The sequence below is a fragment of the Tenebrio molitor genome, chromosome X (genome assembly GCF_963966145.1).
Source record: "Tenebrio molitor chromosome X, icTenMoli1.1, whole genome shotgun sequence".
NCBI lineage: Eukaryota > Metazoa > Arthropoda > Insecta > Coleoptera > Tenebrionidae > Tenebrio > Tenebrio molitor.
The window spans coordinates 4845300-4863557 of NC_091055.1; the positions used below are offsets into that span (position 1 = coordinate 4845300).

At 32.2% G+C, this 18258-nt stretch overlaps 2 protein-coding genes across 5 annotated transcripts; both read right to left on the reverse strand.

Annotated features, from left to right (window-relative positions):
* Positions 1-870: 870 nt before the first annotated feature.
* LOC138139753 (putative carbonic anhydrase 3) lies at positions 871-4492 on the reverse strand. The gene is made up of 7 exons (XM_069060222.1): positions 4320-4492; positions 3533-3571; positions 2933-3082; positions 2762-2882; positions 1647-1752; positions 1228-1458; positions 871-1177 (listed from the first exon to the last, which is right to left on the reverse strand). Exons 1-7 carry the CDS (start codon positions 4372-4374, stop codon positions 983-985), a joined length of 897 nt encoding a protein of 298 aa, XP_068916323.1. The 5' UTR covers positions 4375-4492; the 3' UTR covers positions 871-982.
* A 6690-nt stretch (positions 4493-11182) lies between these two features.
* On the reverse strand, positions 11183-18005 carry LOC138139746 (facilitated trehalose transporter Tret1-like). 4 transcript variants are annotated; one of them, XM_069060203.1, is made up of 5 exons: positions 17874-18005; positions 15670-15733; positions 13987-14283; positions 12687-12800; positions 11183-12560 (listed from the first exon to the last, which is right to left on the reverse strand). In XM_069060203.1, exons 1-5 carry the CDS (start codon positions 17936-17938, stop codon positions 11295-11297), a joined length of 1806 nt encoding a protein of 601 aa, XP_068916304.1. In that variant the 5' UTR covers positions 17939-18005; the 3' UTR covers positions 11183-11294. The 4 variants fall into 4 exon arrangements, with proteins under 4 accessions (XP_068916304.1, XP_068916307.1, XP_068916306.1 ...); XM_069060206.1 differs by lacking the exons at positions 15670-15733; positions 17874-18005 and adding an exon at positions 15293-15491; XM_069060205.1 differs by lacking the exons at positions 15670-15733; positions 17874-18005 and adding an exon at positions 14344-15266.
* Between the last annotated feature and the right edge of the window lie 253 nt (positions 18006-18258).

The following is an 18258-nucleotide window of genomic DNA, read 5'->3' on the forward strand; positions in this document are numbered from 1 at the left end:
TGTCTTAAAAAAAACGGCCCACACTATAACTTTGGTATTGAGGACCCAAATGAAAAAAAATATACAGAAAACGAAATGGCTTTAAAAACACTACAAATCTGAGTAAGCATATAATTTTTATACGATCTACCCATTTATGGGCAATGGGCAACTTTTATTTTTCAAATAGTATCTAACCTATACTTTTCTTATTGATTGTTAGTTTTTTTTTCTGATTGTAATGGCATAAAAAACTATACCCTTCGATAACAAAATTTCCGAGAAAAAAAGGAAAATATGTTGCATCAAAATAATTTTTATTGTCATATTAATGAAAAAATCAAGTTTACCGACCTCCAAGAAGAGCATCGTCTTTTTGTCCAGCTCGCTTTTACGGAACCCCAGTATTTTTTGTAGAGGGAGAGGAGAGAAGTGAGCAAAACGAACACGTCTATGGCGTGAAGTGTGAACGAAAGTAAACTAATTTCGGCCAGCGTCGCGTATTTGTCGGAAAGTTGAGATCAATGGAACCCACTCATTGGCCGGCCAATGAGAGAGCAGAGTGCCCAGAACAAAACCGTAACGCAACGGCGCCCGGTCCCCGGGTGAAATAATTAATTATGTTACAAAATAACTTGCGTAATTTTATCTCTGCAATTTTTTTACTTTCCGTAACCTGACAATAAACCATCGAGGGTCCAACCACAGCTCACAACCAACAGTAAACACACAGAGTACTTAAACACCTCGGACCTCGGTAACCAGTTTACTGAATTTGTGAAACGTTTATAGGTTATGACGTCAGGAGTGACGTCACATATATGTAAAATGAACTGTTTACTAAAATTTAAGTACCTAAACAAGTAAACTGTTTTGTCGCGAAAAATCGTCTTTTATTTATGCCGTTACACACCTTTTATTCATTATAATTACGTACAACACTGATAATATTTTTAAATAATTTATAAATAAAATAAATAATTTGTTCCACACGCTTTTACATTTACAACATTATTTTAAATAAAGCAATAAATATCATAAATATTTTAAAACTGCCGAAAGCACTATTAAATGTACCGGAGTTTAGTGGACGGCTTATTTTAAGATAAACTTCTCTGTCATTACGATCTTGTAAGTTTCTAAAATTTGCACTGAGGAAATTGTTCTCGTGTGTTCTCAACATGGAAAAAGATTTTACCTGAAAAATGAACGTAGAGTATAATTTAAAATGAGAAAAATTACGCTCACCTGACTCTGAGATACGGGCAGAGGATTTGTAAATACTGTCCAAATTACTCCTTCAGTACAACCTGGTGTTGTTAACGAGCCATTATAGCGATAAAATCCAGCTCGATCTCGAGGGAGAAAATCGTTTAAATCTATTTTTCCAATTTGTTGAAATTCATTGATTTTTTGTTTGTGTAATCTGTCTACTGCATCAAACACATGATCAAGTTCGTCATCGTCATCAGGAGAAAACTACAAATTAATCCATTATGTCAGACAAGTAAAATTTGTAACATTTTTCGTTTTTTAACCCTAAATTGATGTTATTAAGTCATACTGTTTCATTCGCTTTTCTTATGAAAAACTCAGCTTTGTATCATCAATCATCATTACAAGGATTTATTAGTGCGTCTTCGATTGCGGAAAGGTAATCAACTTACGTAAAAAAGTACAGCTATTACTGCTACACCACCTTTATGTTTCAAACCTTCTGCCACATTTCTACTGTTGTTGCTGTAATGCACTAAATGTAATTCTAACGGAAATCTAAAACATTAAAAGTAAGAGTTGTTAAACAAATTAATATCGAAACTAAAAAGAGAAGTTAAATTAATTTTTATAAAAATTTCTCTATCGAGCACAATTTATTGTATATACGAATATGGACAATTTTATATAGCAAAGGCTAGTTAACAAAAATAAATTACAGATGGTTAACGAAAAAGACGAATGAACTAAATTTATTAAATAGTACGTATTTTTTTTTTTTTTTTGTAATGATGATTCCAATTGTTATGCAGTGATGTTCGTTGAGGAAATTAGGAGAATAGATGATTTTTAAAAGAAGCAGAAACGGTGTCAATTTTTTTTTTATTATGTGTTTAAAACATATTTTTGTATAAATCAGCGACTGGTTTACCTTTAGCAAAAAAAAAATCAAATTCACTCTCTTATTTTGATCTAATTGTTTGTGTCATACCAGCTCTCTCAATGCCAGCGTGAACCTTGCAGAGGCAATAACATCGTTGGCACACATTGGAAGAGATATTATTAAAACGGATTGACATTAAGTTATGATCCGTCCTCGTTCTTACGGACTAAAGCCTTTGATACCATATGGCCCAAGCTTCTATTAGTTAAATTGTTTTATTACACTTTGTGTATCCGTTAATCTTATGCAATCTCGTCCAGTTAAAGGAGCTTGACTATATTAATCTTATTTCAGAGAGTTCAGAGATTTGTACTTTTAAGGGCACCTCAGGGTATTATCTTAGGGCCTCTTTTGTTCACACCTACACTGCGAATATTTTATTGCTATTCTGGTTACAAAGATCGAGTTCAAGGAAAGCTAATAAGGACATGAACACTCTCCATTGATCATAGTTCGATTTTTTTGCCTTAAAGTTAGTTGATACACATTCCAAGTTTAGAAATGTGAATTTATTGTTGCAAAGATTTTATTCAACACTGACAAAGTAAAAAATTCTCGTATGTACATTGTACACACATACATTTTTTATTTTATTCATTGTTTTATAAAGTAAAATTTATTTACCTCTCATCGTTGATCGTGTGCTCTGATTTCCAATGAAGATGTAGATTGTCCAAAATATACATAGAGGGCAGCCCCCCACCCCTCACAGTAGGTCTCACGTTTCCATCAAGTCGTATTTCAACTGTAACAAGTATTTAATTAATATCTTAAAAACAAATATTTATTTCATACCCGCATGGCCGTTATTTTTTATTTTGGCCATGTATCTGTCGTCGTATTGTTCGAAAACAAACTCAGGAAAACTTTTTTCTTCAGCCGCACTTTCTGACAAAGCTATGGGGGATTGTTCTTTTCCTTTGATGCATTCGGCTGGCCACGTTTCTGCATTCAAAAAAAACTCGTAAAACACAAAAGAGAATTATTATATGTACAATTGCAATTATAACAGCACACGGATTTGCTTTTGATGAAAATAAACGAAGGGAATAAAAGGATGTTTAGGTCAGTTTTTACAACACAAAATGACTTTATAGCGGAACAAGAAATACATACATATCATAAATTTCAGGCTAGTTTCGCGTTACAACAATAAATTACTGAAAACAATTTTCAATGCTCGTTAAACAAGTGAATTTTTGCCATGGAAGCTAATAAAAGTCCACTTTACATTTCAAAAAATAAATAATACATACGAAAATAACTTGAAACAAACATTAAATATTATTATTGTGTTTGGCACGAACTCTATAGCAGAAATGTAATCTTAGAATTTTTATTTTGGTTTATATGCAACGTTTTTCATCAAAATCATAATTTTGACGACAATTTTACCTTCATTTTTGTAACTCCAGTCCGCAGCGAATGTTCCCCCTATAACAAAAAATGTAAAAAATATATTTATCATTAGGTAGCATTATTCACTAATATTTTAATTCAAATTAAAGAGAACTACTCTAAACACGGTTATGCAATTTATGATATTTTATCATAAAACAAAAATAAAAATTATTCATTAAAACGTTTTGTTGTTGGTAAAATGTTGTACAGTCATGTTCAAATAAATCTGGGACAACTTCTTTTTTGGGTTTTAAATGTGACTTTGAGCAGTTAATTAACATTTTATTAAAAAAAAATATTTTGACTAAAAATAACAATCAATAGTCGTTATTTTAGAAAATAGTTAGAGTTTACAAATACATCTGTCCTAGATTTATTTGATCATGAGTGTACATGTTGCATATGATAAAATAAATAATTTTGGTTACAATAAAATCATTATAAAATGTCTAATTTTAATGTGTTGTGGAGATCGTTTTTTACAGTGCCATAAAAATTTAAAATTATGTAGTTTGTTGAATGTATCGAAGACAAATTGGAACAATTACTGACTATAATTTTTAAAAGATAAACAAATAAAATTTATAGGTTTCAGTTTCACCTGTTCTCTTGTTGCTTAATTGATTAGAAAATAACTAATTGCAGACTTTAAAAGTAGGTATATTAGCAAAGTATTGTTTTATCTTTATTATTTTTAAATAATAATAAAATCTACGTTTATTATTAAATTATTATAATAAAATTGCAACAGATAATATTATTGTTAAAAAAAAATACTGACCTGAATTACTAAAAATTAAAATTATCACTAAAGATAATACCGAAGTCGTAATCATGCTGAATGCAGGTTATTACTGTCGTTACTAACTGCCTCCTAAGAAAATATCTGACAGTCTATTGGCAAATTGCCTCTTGGTGCGAAAATAAACTCAACTTACGGTCACTTTTTCTCACCTAATACTATTATTAAAATGAATGCTGACAATAATGTCGAAGTATATAAACAAAAAGTAAATTATGAGTGAAAACTTATTTTAGTTGTAATAAATTGTGGAAATGTGCTTTTGTAGCTGTTACTTTTATTATTAAAAAGTTCAGTATAAATTTTTACTCTTTCACGTAACGCAGTTAATATCTATCTATAATGTATGGGGTGACGAGGATAAATGACAATTACATTATTATTTATCGTTCCATAAAAAAACTTTAACACTAGCAGCGACGAGGTTGAAAATTATCACATTATTATTCGTTTTGTTTTAAATCTGTGCTATTTTAAAATGTATGTTACATATTTTAAAACAGGTATTGAAATTATTCAATGCTTCAATTAGCATTGGTATTCACTTAACACTGTGTTTTAATACGTCAAAAATTTCACTTATCAAAAAAAAAATACAATTTATGGGAAATTTATTTGAGCTTTATTTTGCATATGTCTTCGTACTCAACAAAATGTCTTTGTTGGACTAATGGTTAGTGAGAAAGGATAACTCGGGATAAACCAACAAAATACCTACTAATTTCAATCAAAAGGAATGCAATTATACTCAAACATCTCTTGTAAACCTGAGTGATTCCTCTGAAACTACTGAAGTAATTTCTGTGAAATTATTGTCAGACAAAATAAAAAATTACGGAATGATGTTTATAGTTTATTCATTTTAATGTGACAAGAATAAAACAAAGAAACAGATAAAGTAATAATGAGTAGTGTAAAAATACCGAAATGCATACTTTTTGTATAATGAATAATGCGTTTTATCTTTAGATTACATCTTTTATTGACCCGACTCTTGTTTGTACTTTAAATATCGTGTAACACGTTAACACATTTATTACTCAATTTTATGTAATAAATAATGAGATAATCAGATTAATAACATGCAAAATATTATAATTTTTCAAAACATATAAACTCGGCAAAGACACATTTGTCATTTGCAACAGCATTTTTTTCATATTTCTGAACCAAATAAAGGCACAAAGGGACCAGAAAATCATAGTTTGGGTTGAATATTTTCCATATAAATACAGTTTTAAAGTAATTTCAAAGGACTAATGCCATAAAAGCGCTGGTGCAAATGACAAGTGTGTCTTTGCAACCTGTACCGAGTTTACATATCATTTCACAACTTGATTTCTTGGTTTCCTTCGAGTTTATAAAAAACATTTTAAAATTGGAGATAATATTAATAACTATTACGTGAAGGGATTAAGGATATGTAGTTAAAATAAACGACAGTTTATTATAAGACATTATAAAATATACAATAATAGAACGTGTAGAAAGCCAAGTCTGTCGGATACATTTTTATAATTATTTGAAGCTTTTTTCTAAACAGTTTGAATCCTTGAAATAATCCAGAAACGAAATTTTACTGTGTACTTTGTTTCTGTTCTTTTGCCTTATATACTCCATATTACACCTAATTACTATTAGAGATTTACTTTGCCAAATATTTCAAATTTTAAAAAATTAACATATGACTTTTTAACTTTATAAATGTATAATAATACCATAAATGTGAACTAAATACCAAGGGTAGGTATTCGGTAATAATTTTTTCAGTGAATAATTAGATTTGAAATCTTCCTGACTAATTGAAAGCAGATTCAATTTTTACATGGCTGATAAGATTTAAAAAATATAAAACCTACCTTTCCTGATCTTTTTAATAATAAAGATGTTGATCTCGGCATTTCTGTTACTTGAGCAGACGCAAAGTCATGTATTTTTATCTTTCATACTAATCCTGAAATTTTTCTTTTATTAACCTCGAGAAAATGTTAAGATTTAATCTTTTACTATTTGCGTTTTCTATAATACAGCATGTTGAGCAATTATTTTTTACTGACATATTTCTCTCATTAAGACATCTTTTAATTTTTGCAACAATTTCTACAAAAAAATATTGACATTAATTTTTGTGGAATCCTTCTAAAAACTGTATGTAGGTATGGAGATTTTAAGACACATTTTTATATTTCTTTTTTTATCCTGCGCGACATTTGGTATATGTAGTTCGGAAAAATATTGATTTTAAAAAATTTCAATGTAATTTTTCATCAACATTATTAAAATTCTGACTTGATTTCTTTTATTTTAATATCAACATTTTATTATTATTTAAAATATAATTATTACAACTTTAATAATAAATAAATAGTCTCAAAAATAGCAGGATATAATTTATTTTTACATGTAAGTATATCCCGCCATCTGCAGTTTTAGGTTTGCATTACCTTGACAGTTCTCTTTGTTAACACCAGAGGCTGACACGATACGAGATTTACTTTGGAGATTTAAAACGGTCTTGCAAATTAGTACTTCTGAAAGTTTATGTAACAATCGTTGTTTAATTTGTATTTGAAAATCCACTAAAATGTGTTTATTGTCTATTTGTATTGCCAATAGGATTTAAAGGTTGCAGTAATTCCTCTTTTTAAACAACTCATTGTACAACTTTGTATTCAGTTCGCAACTAAGTACTTAGGTACTTATTTTAGGCATAAAACTAATCGTAGAATTACAAAAAATTCATTTTTTGCTTTGTACTATTATACTTCATGAAGTTACAATGTATTCTGCTTAAACGCAAAATAATGAAGATCGAATCATAAAATTATTTAAAACAACACAAATTTTAAGACGATTCGACAAATTCGATAAATAATTTAATCAGAAAAGTACATATTTGTCAAACTTTTGTAAATATAAAATTCTTACGCTACGAGACTGATAATTCTGAACGTTGAACTAATCGTACAGTTAAAAATTTAGTGGTGAAGTAACTTTTTTTTGTGAAAAAAAAAACATGCCCTACATTACTAGCATCATCAAGGCATCTATGGCATCTACCTTTGGGATGTCTCTTAAAGTATGAATCCTATTGTACCACAGCAACGTCTAAAAAAATATTATGCATATCTTTGCCAAAAAATGTAGGTTAGGCAATTTACACAACACGTGGCTCTATTTCAAGATTTATAGTTTTACAATGGACGTTTATGTTGACACGTTAGATGCATAATTGGATTCTTTTCAACTTTTCAATTTATATCAATTTTATATACCTACACTTTATATTAATTTATGTTGAAATAAATTATTTAGTGACCGTTAAATTATTGTAATATCTTTTTGAAAAGTCCGTACACATCAGCGTTTCAAGAAATCATTATTTTAATTATTGATATTAGTCGTAACAAATAGTTTGGTAAGGGATGAAACTTAAATGACACTAACTCTAGGCGGAATCCTCCCAAGTTGCGATTGTGAGATATTTCACGCGGAATATTTGTTTGCTTTGGAATTTTCCAACTACAAAAGTTAATTTCTGTTATTATATAATTAATAACAAATTAAATATGTAAGTATATATTTGATTTAGTGGTAAGTTATTTAATTAAATTTTAACATATTGTGGAATAATTACTCGGGTATAACCACTTTGTACAACAGTATTTGTATTCTCAGCACCAAACAATGACTCCGTTTTATTACTTTAAAGAAAACAGTTGATGGTCTTTTGCGTTAATTATTATCCTAGAGGTCATGTTTATATTTGTTGTATTTAAATGGAGCTCTGCAAGGCGAATCAACGAACTTGAAAAATTATATGAAAACAATTTTCAGTCACTGGAAAAAATATACCTAACAAATTAAATTTAAAAAATAAAATAAAAACATTTAGAATATGTAGGTATGAAGAAGCAGGTGAAACGTAAACACATACCATGCTTTAATATTTTTGGAAACATCTATCTTTGTTGTGATTTTTTTTTTATTTTTAAATGTTTGTTCACATGCCATGACGAAGACGTCTTTATTTATTAATAATAATAGATATTCTTATCTGTTTTCCAAGCGACTCTGCGTCTACCACCGCTTCTACTTGGTAGGTCTCAAGGTCTGCAAAAATTATATCGAAATACACTACACATGTACGGTATTACACAATTTTTGGTTGATCTTTAACAATCTTCTTAACATGCAGAGATTAAGAAAAATTAGCACATGGAATCAGCAGCATGTCATCTACATAAATTCCAAAGATCACACTTGTTTGTTGCTGCAGAGTGGTACTAGCTTCTGCTAATTGTCCTCATTCTGTTGCTACTACAAGCTGCAAGTAGAACGTCACACTTATTAAACCTTATATGACAAACATTCTAAATCTAGTTGTAACCAAGCGCTATAAGAGACCGAAAATACAAACAAATTTAGAAACAAACAAACTGATGTAGTAATCATACTCGCGTTGGCCACATGTTGGTGAGGGTCAATCAACATAATATGTACTGAGTCAAGTTTTTTAAAGATATTGGATTATGTCCGGGTTAATTGATATAAACGGCAATCTTTTAACACTGATTACAAGCTTCCGATTTATCAAATTATAATTAATAACGTAGATATGATTTTTTATAAAAAATATCTATTTCTCAACATACAAATTTACGTCAATCCGATTTGTATCACCAAAACTAATGACTAAATAGGTCAAAGAAGAAAAAAATTAGTGGAATCCAATATGTCATGCATTCACTGTAAAAAAAAATCGAGAGGCTGACATCTTCCAAGTTGATGTTTTCCACAATGTTTTTGTTCTTTGTAATCTAACAGCACAATCACAATCTAGAGAATGATTGGGTTGTTTGTATTATTCTTAGCATCGAAATTTTTATGGACAACTAATAGATAATGTATAATAAAAAATAATTACATACAGGATATAACAAAAAAAGTGCATTTATTTTAACTGGTAATAGTAGGTATTTTACCTACTATTGGGAGCACGGAATTTCGGGCAGACTTGAAATTTGACTGATATATGATGTGAAATAGGCTTTAGGTTCTTGACGTATTAATAACCTCATTTTATTATCTACTATTGTCACATATCATTTTGACAAATTGCATTCATCAATCCTGAAAAGTTGCAAGTACTTTGATGTGATTTTCCGAAAACTAAACAGTCTTCGATTAAACTTTGAAAATCAATAACTAAAATGTAAAATAATTGTGACAGTTTATTTTGAAGTTCAGTCAAAATTTATTACTATTATGACATTTATGACAATAAAGCTTAGACTACAACGGGTTTTTTTAAATGACAAATAAATTGCTGCTCGAAATTCCATGCTCCCAGTAGTACTCATCAATTCCAACAACTTTTCTACATAAAGTTTCTTGGAATTTGCAAAATTTAATTGCTATTTGTCTCCCCTTTATTTTGACGTGCCGTTCACGTTGAATGCAATTTTATGAAAACTTTTTAAACAGGAATCGTAAAAACTGAATGTTTTTATTCCCTTCGTATTGTAACTATTTGATGAAAACTTTCGTTTGTTTTGTTTCTTTATTAAATGTTGTTAGATTAAAATCGTTCCATACGCAGGTAAACAAATCTTTAGTGAATTTAAATTAATTTTTAAAACCCTTCAGAATTTGTTTTCGAAAAAGAAATTATTTAGAAAAGTTGTAATAGATGAGTCCTATTACCAGTTAAATTAAATGCACTTTTTTCTGTTACACCCTGTATAAGAAGCAGTATCGAGTTCTATGAGAAGCTTCTAATTAGTTCGAAGAAACGTAACTGTACATAAATTGTGGAGTTGTGACTTACAATTAAGAATTGACTAATTCGTCGTAAGACAAGAAGTGTCGTATGAGATAAGAGAACCAGAAAGCATCATAATTCCGATAAGTAAATAGTATCGCGCGTTCAAATGAAATCCTGGGCTGGGAAGGCATTGGAAACCGTCAATTGTTGTGCTTTTTTAAAGCGTAGGTTAATTAGAACATGTTGACAGCTAACCTAAAATTTATAGCCAAAAAATGTTTTTTTTTTCTTTGCAATGTTTTACATCAAAAATAAAATAACGTAACGAATCCTATTCTCGAAGCAAATATCTAAGGGCACCCTTTGCTGAAAACAAACATGTTCAATTATGTCCCGATTAAACATAAACAAATGTCATTCATGTCAAACGGCGGGAAATTCAAACTTTACACTGTTCTAAACGGTTTAATTTTTCCAACGTCTACTCAGCCCAGGATTTCATTTGAGCGCCCGATATATTAAAACATGAGTTTTATAAAACTTATATTAAGACACGAGTCAGATTTGCAGCACGGCTGCTGCAAGCAGGAGTGCCTGTAAATGACGAGTGCCCTTAAGATTTATAAAACGGATTTTTTATGCTATTTTTTCTAATTTGCATATTAAATACATGTTTTTTTACAAATAAAATCAATTTTGGTAATTTAGGGAATTTTGTGACAGTTGGTGACACATTTATTTCATGGTTAACCATGGTGGTTAACATTTAAAGTAAAATTCTAAATTTGAATCTAGACTAAACATAATTGTAATTTTTCGCAAGTGAAATTGCAATTAAAGATGAATTATCTAGAAATACGGCAAATAGCAGAGAATACCAGAGAAATTTTGCTGCCGGCAATGTGTGTTACCAACTGAAAATAGTTCCTAGATTTCGGATGTGTTAATTTAATAGGTTATTAAACCCATTCAAAACGAATGCGTTAACAGCTTTGTTATAACAGCAAATTAGAAAAATGATGTTACGGCATCGCCTTTTGTACCTTTTTAGAGGGTACGAATTGAAAACAAAGAATAATTATAATAATTTATTTATATATAAAAATACTAAATCAATAAATTAAAATATATGTACATTCAGATCTACTTGAGAAAAAATTATTTGGATAAGAAAGTCAGTAATTAATCTAAAAGGTAGATTGCAACGGCTTTAGATTAGCTACGGAACTCATTCTTCGCACTTTAACACCAGCCAATTTCCTTTCGATGTCTTCTAAACTTTGTCCTTTTGTTTCTGGCACGACAAGGATGGTGAATACTAATCCTAATACAGTTATGGCACCGAACGACCAAAACGCACCGTACGCTCCAATAATGTCTTTGAAAAGAGGGAATGTCGTGGTTACGATACAGGTACACGTCCAGTTGAATCCTGTCGATACGGACGCTGCGGGTCCTCGAATTTTAGCGGGTAAGATCTCGCCCATCATCAGCCACGGAACTGGACCAAAACCAAACGAGAAACCCAAGACGTAAACGACGAAACTTGCGAGGGGAACCCATCCATATGACGAAACGTCAATTTCAGCAACGTTCATAAGGTAGAAGTACACGCCTAGGATTGCTAGAGTGATGATCATAGCAACGCTTGAGATGTACAAAAGGATCTTCCTTCCGAGCCTGTCGATGAGGATTGTCGCTATGAATGTCGATATGAAATTGACGGCTCCAACTATGATTGTTTGCACGCTGGAGTCGATGTCGGAACCGGTGTCTTCGAAAATCTGTGTGGTGTAGAAGATGACGGCGTTGATTCCGCTCATTTGTTGGAAGAACATCAACCCAAGGATGATAACCAAGGATTTTAGATTGGGCTTGGAGAAAAGATCCCACAACGATTCGGATTTTTCATCTGCTATTTTTTGAGTCTTCAGCAAATCTTCATATTCGGTTTCTATCGCTTCTTGATTGCTTCCGCCTCGCAGCCATTCCAGAGCTTTCCGGCATTCTTCGTTCTTTCCTTTGGAAACGTACCAGCGGGGTGTTTCTGGTATGAACCAGATAAGGAGCAAAAAGGGCAAGGCGAGTAGAGCACCGACTCCCGCAATTCCCCTCCACTGCAGCAAACTACCCATCAGGAAGCATAACAAGATTCCAGTGTTGCCAAAAGCTGTTGGAAGAAGTCCCAAGGTTCCACGAACTTCGGGTTGTAGTGTTTCTCCTAAATAGACTGGCAAGGTCAATGATGCGATCCCCACGCCGCAGCCAGAAATTGTTCTGCTAGTGTACATGTACCAATCTTCTTGAGCGAAGTAATTAACGGTCCAGCCGATCACAAAGAGAATGTTGGTCAGCAAGAGTGTCCATTTTCTACCCAAACATTCGATCAGAGAGCCCCCCATTAACCCGCCGAGCAAAGCAGCCAAAGGCATTATTCCCGAAATCCATGAGAACTGTAACAACAACAGAAATTTACTGTCACGTCTTCGATAAACTCGCAGCTTCCAAACTGTCGTTTTGATCACAGCGGAAACACGACCGATTGCAAATCTTATGTTGAAGAAAAAGTGAATAGTTACCTGAAATTTTGACAGTTGCAGGTCTCCTTTCATGGAAATCTCTGCCGGCGAGGTGTAGCTCGAAACATATCCTATAACCATGGACACCAACGAAACTGCAATTGCTGCAATTACCTGGAAGAAAAACACGATATTGTAGAAATTATTTCTTGGACGAGTTCGCATTTAAATCAGACCTGAGAACAAGTACACTTGGCTTTCGGTTCAGATTCGGGAATAGTAAAAGTGACATGAGTGTCAGCGCGCATCAACACTTTCATTGTGACCGGATGATTATAAAATCATGCAGCAATAAAATAACTGTTACAACCGAACAATATTAATCGTATGACCACTTGAAGAAACTTAATGCGTGATTGGCAGACTTTGTATTTATAACATCCCAATAATCCCCCCTACTTCTTTTTAATCATTAAAAATAGAGTTTTTGATGAGCGTGACATGATTTGTTTTTATCTGCATTCAACTTTAACTTATTAGGTTCATGGAGTAAACCTCGCACGAGTTTACCAATTTGCTATTTTCAATTCTATTTTGAACAAATTAGGAATACATTATTGCAAATTAAAAAAATATGCAAATACAAATCTGATTCACTTAGAAAAAAAACTTATTAGTATTATTATTGATGTGAATATCCTACAGGGTTATGCCCAATTATATAAATATAAAGTCTAATTTAGGAATACTTATCGAAAAAACAACAAACTAAATTTGACCGTAATTAAAATTTGAAAAGGTATAAGAGAAGAGCACGAAGATTTTCCATGTGGTCTTCAAGATTTCCAAATTTACACTCAAGGTGAACGCGAGAGAATCTGTTTTTAGTATTGTCAAATAGAAACATTCATAATAGTGAGACACTAAAAGCGCAGATCCACATTGAATGAAAATTAGGACAGTATTATAGAACAGTCAACACTGTTATTTATAAGTTTTTTAAAAACCACAAAAAGTCAAAAAAAAACTGCTACATTTGTAACGATTCAAAAAACTGCTTGGTTGAAAGCAGTAAGTGAGTAAAAGTCACGACAAGATGATACCTATTTAAGATATATACCGGTAGTGTTCTATATTGGCTATGTGCCATGATGGGGAAACCAGAGTGTACAAGCACAATAAAATTTAGTTTAAATCGGCGAATTAAAGATTCAAGCACAATACAATTAAGTTTAAATCGAAGAATCAAAGATTCGCAAACGTCTGAAGCTTCTTTTAAAAAAGACTTAATTTCTAACAGGCTCAGAATCACATTTTTCCGTTAAAAATTTCCAAATTTGAAAATATTTAAAGTACTCACTTGTCGTATAATTTTGCTCCAAATGACTTTTTCTTTTCCATGTTCAGACTGACAAAGTTGTTCATCGGAGACATCCAACTCTGGTCTTGTAGAATTTATGGCCATGTCAATTTTTGTCTGTTGCAGAGGTTCAATTTCGGATATTGTTCTTCTTAGATTGTTTTCTAGTGTGGTTCCCGTCATGAATTTGTTGATGGTCGAACTGGATTGAAACTCCAAATTCGTGAGATTTGTCGAAGTTGTACAAGCAGAAATCGTTGGACTGTCGGTGGTCGGAAGCAACTGATGACCACCGTTCTGTAAAGACAAATATATAAAAATTTTCATTTTTTTGATAACATATGAACTATAACCCACGGTCATTCTACTCATTGTCAGTTCTAGCGTGTGAATTCCAGAACCGAATCCAGTTCAAATCGTCATTATTATATGACACTTCGATAAGAATGTATTTACTCAATCAAAATTGATTTTTTCCAAAACAAACATTTGTCAATTTTTGATTTAACATAATCTTCTGGGTCAAATTTTGCAAACAAGGTGCCACGAAAAGTACGTCCGTACCGACTCTGACTACAAAGAAAGACGTCAATGGAGAAAGATATGAGTTATTCATAGCTAAAATTATGACATAACGGAGTAATTTCATTTAAAATTAGTAATAATTACATGTCTCCAAGTATTTACATTTTTGCAGAACACGTATAGTTGGTTGCCTAGCCACGTTATATTATCTTATCATTTTATTATTGACCACTTCCTATAAATTGGATCAAGTGAAGTGGACAAAACATTTCAATCAAAATAGTTAAGTGTCTGTTCGTTGTCCATTCATTATAATTTAACACAACTTTTCGATATGACCACAGATTCTAATTTTGTTGATATTGCAGAGGGGTAATTTGCAGTGGCGGAGATAACGAGATTAACGTTGTCGATTATAATTACAGGCACGCCACTGAATTTTAAATTAAAACCGTATTGCAAACAGGTGATCAGAGGCCTTGGTTCGGCATAATTGCAAGTGTCATTGAAAAATAAAAAATAATGAGTATTCAAGTTTTAATGGCATTACACACAAATAACAATAAGTGTATGGGTGTGCCCAATTATTTTGAGTAACGGGGTGGCTCCAATATCACAATCGACTTTCTGACATTTCAGATTTGAGAAAAAACCAAACTGAGAACGCGTTTATTTGAATAAAAATCGTTATGCTAATGAGAGGGAACGGATAAAACGCGTCGGTGTTTGAGAGTTTTGGAAAAATTCAAGATTTATGTTTTGGAATCGTCGTCAACTTCACCTAGACGCGTCGAAAATAACGTCGATTGTATAAATGGTAATAATAGTTTCACGGTGAAGGAGAATGCGTTGATGGAGATTTATTTTAAGATACTGTAAAAGTTTTGAACGGTGCGTTCCTCAGCGCGAATTCGAATCTACCAAAGAATATTCCAGAACACACACGAACACACCGCTCCACTTTATAGATTTTTAAACTTTCGACGCTCGAACTCCGGGGTTTTATATATTACCGAAATTTATGCAAAAATATCATTGGTTTAATTCATCGGAACCTTGTCTGACCGCTTTTTGTGCAGTTTAATTATTGTAATTCACCGCTAGGTGAAGGCGGCAAAAAATCATTCAAACAAGCAATCTGTAAAAACCGGGACTTACCCATTTTAGTTTTATGCGCTGGAAGAAGTCCTTTGAGGGTAGGGGTTCCTGGTTGTCCACCACCCTGGAATACAGATCACTTGAGTCTCTAACGTCTCTCGACATTTTCACACTGGGACGAATCAACAATTCAAGAAAAATCGATTTACATTAATAAACTCCAACTGTTTTTTTTTTATTCGAACGATTATCAAGATTTTCGAGATTCTTATGTATTCGCGTAAAACACTAGCTTGATGCTTGGTGCATCGAATCCAATACATTATATATATATACACACAGTTCATTACCTGGAAGTGGGGGCAAGACAAGGATAGCGCTAGCCTAAACTTTTTTTACTACCATTCAATTATTTTGTAGAAAAAATATTAGGTTCAAAACAGAATTCGAAACAAACAATAAAAAAAATTAATGAAACGGATATTAAGTTTTTGCGTAAGTGTAAACTTTTTTTTTTAAGCGAATTTTAGTTGCAAATTGCGTTGCGGTTGTAATTCGAGTTGATCTGTAATTTGCTCAATATTTATCGATATCGGAATAAAAGTTTAATATTAAGCAGAGTCAAGGAATTAGAAATTAAGCGCAGGGCTGAGAGTGGTCCACGTGATGCTGGACACGTAGCATCTTGCTCTTGTACGACATCAAATAATAATGGATTCGATATTAAGTAGAATCAATTACACAATTAAATCTTTGTCTGACACAAACCAACATGTCTGTAATTTATTCCTACTTGTATTATCCAGGAATTTATTTTTTTATGTTTTTGTTTTCTAAATAATTTGAATTTAATATTATTGTTTTTTGTTTTTGAAACGGCGGCGTCTTTGCCGTAATAATACAAACGAAGACAAAAGTTTCAGTACGTTGGTCGTGGAATATTCCATCGCTGGAAGTATCACGGTGGCCGCCGCTTCTACAGCTGGATATGAAATTTAATTGTGAATACGATTTTAGATCGGACATTCGAATGAAATTTGCACCAATAATATGACGGAAAATTTTTCCGCTCGAATTGACATATGTTTACACAAAATTCGTGTCCACTTATAACAACACAAATCTAGATTTCCACGAGATCCTTCCGCCGGCTGTGTTCTACACAAACACACATTATCAAAAATTTTGTCACCGATTCGTATCGATTTTAATTCTATTTTATTGAGCAACTTGTTTCTCAACGACCAACGAAGGGTGGCTACAAAACGCTTTTGTCAACCGCTCGTAAGTCATATTTACCGAAGTAATCAACGACCAACCCTAGAATGTGGTTACGTTGAAAAAAACCAAACGTCCTTGTGGAAATGTCAGAATTTTTTATTGTCTGGCTTGACTTTTACCTACAAAAAGATGCACCGATTTTATTGTTATATTTTTTTATTAATGTCTGGTCTACAAACACGCATGAATTTGCAAAATAGCAGTTTTTAATTTAATATTTTGTTTTTCTGATGCAATATTGCAATCGCTACGTCACTCGTCGCTTATCGCGGAATTCGACGGCGGAGGTGTGTCGCTCGACCAATCAGAAAGCGCCTTGTGGACAAGCCTCCCGAGACGTGACGTAGCCTTGGTAGAGTCGTAGAGAGTCGATTGCCCCATGACTTTACGAATTAATACTAGTTATTTAAGCCAATTGCCTCATCTATTAATATTTTACGTCAAATCATAATTTATATGTACTGGACAAAACCCTTTGCACCTTAACCTTGTCGCCGAGCGTAAATTGTGACAAGTTAAGATGATTGCTGCAAATTAACAGATGCATAACATGTAGCACAACTGTGCGATACGTCACGACACACCTCCTTGATTATTTACTTGACCTATGTTGCCCCATATTGTGAAAGAGCTGGTTTTAGTTGATTTTATTTTTTGCCTGGTTATGCATTTACCGACTCGTTTCGACCGCCGGACATTCCACTACGTTACGATAACTCCAACTCCCTCTGTTATTTTTTTTAACGGAAAACGCAGTGGCGTAACCTTGTAAGTTACATTCACTGGTGGAGTCTCTCTATTTAAGATCAAGTCATATCGTAATTGTGGTGAAAATTGCATAAGAAAAACAACTTCGGTAGTACCCTTAGCAACCGGTTAAACTACTTGCTTCTAGTATATTACGTCAGTAACCAAACTAAACTAAACTAAAATGGTATCACTAAAATTTTACGACTAAAAAACAATAAAGATACTCGACTTACATTTTTACGTTGATTTGTTTTAACGATTCTTTTAAATTCTTTATCCAAGCTCTTGCAAAACTCATTTTTGTTACTATGTACTCTTAAAAACAAAATATTTAAAAAATTGATACACTTTTATCTCGTACACAGTTTCACACAATAAAAAAAAATCTTTTATCCCCATCATCTTTTTATATGCGTTTATTATCTTTTATCACAATCGCTCTTTCAACTTTGATATCATCTCCTGTCACACCCCCTTGTATGTGACGCAGTTATTATTTTTTATTGTCATCAGAAACGAATTGTATTAAATTTGATTTTAAAACATTGTTTAGATTTTTGTTTTTGCTTTCGGTTTATAGCTTTTTTCATTTCTAACCTTCAAAATCATAAATAAAAC

Coding starts and splice junctions, on each gene's coding strand:
- LOC138139753 (XM_069060222.1), bottom strand. CDS start 4,374: ATGATTACGACTTCGGTATTATCTTTAGTGATAATTTTAATTTTTAGT. Junction 3,083..3,532: donor CTGGAGTTACAAAAATGAAG/GTAAAATTGTCG, acceptor TTTTGAATGCAG/AAACGTGGCCAGCCGAATGC. Junction 1,178..1,227: donor TGCCCGTATCTCAGAGTCAG/GTGAGCGTAATT, acceptor TTCATTTTTCAG/GTAAAATCTTTTTCCATGTT.
- LOC138139746 (XM_069060203.1), bottom strand. CDS start 17,938: ATGAGTTTTGCAAGAGCTTGGATAAAGAATTTAAAAGAATCGTTAAAA. Junction 12,801..13,986: donor GGAGCAAAATTATACGACAA/GTGAGTACTTTA, acceptor TTTTTCTTCCAG/GTAATTGCAGCAATTGCAGT. Junction 12,561..12,686: donor TGCAACTGTCAAAATTTCAG/GTAACTATTCAC, acceptor TTGTTGTTACAG/TTCTCATGGATTTCGGGAAT.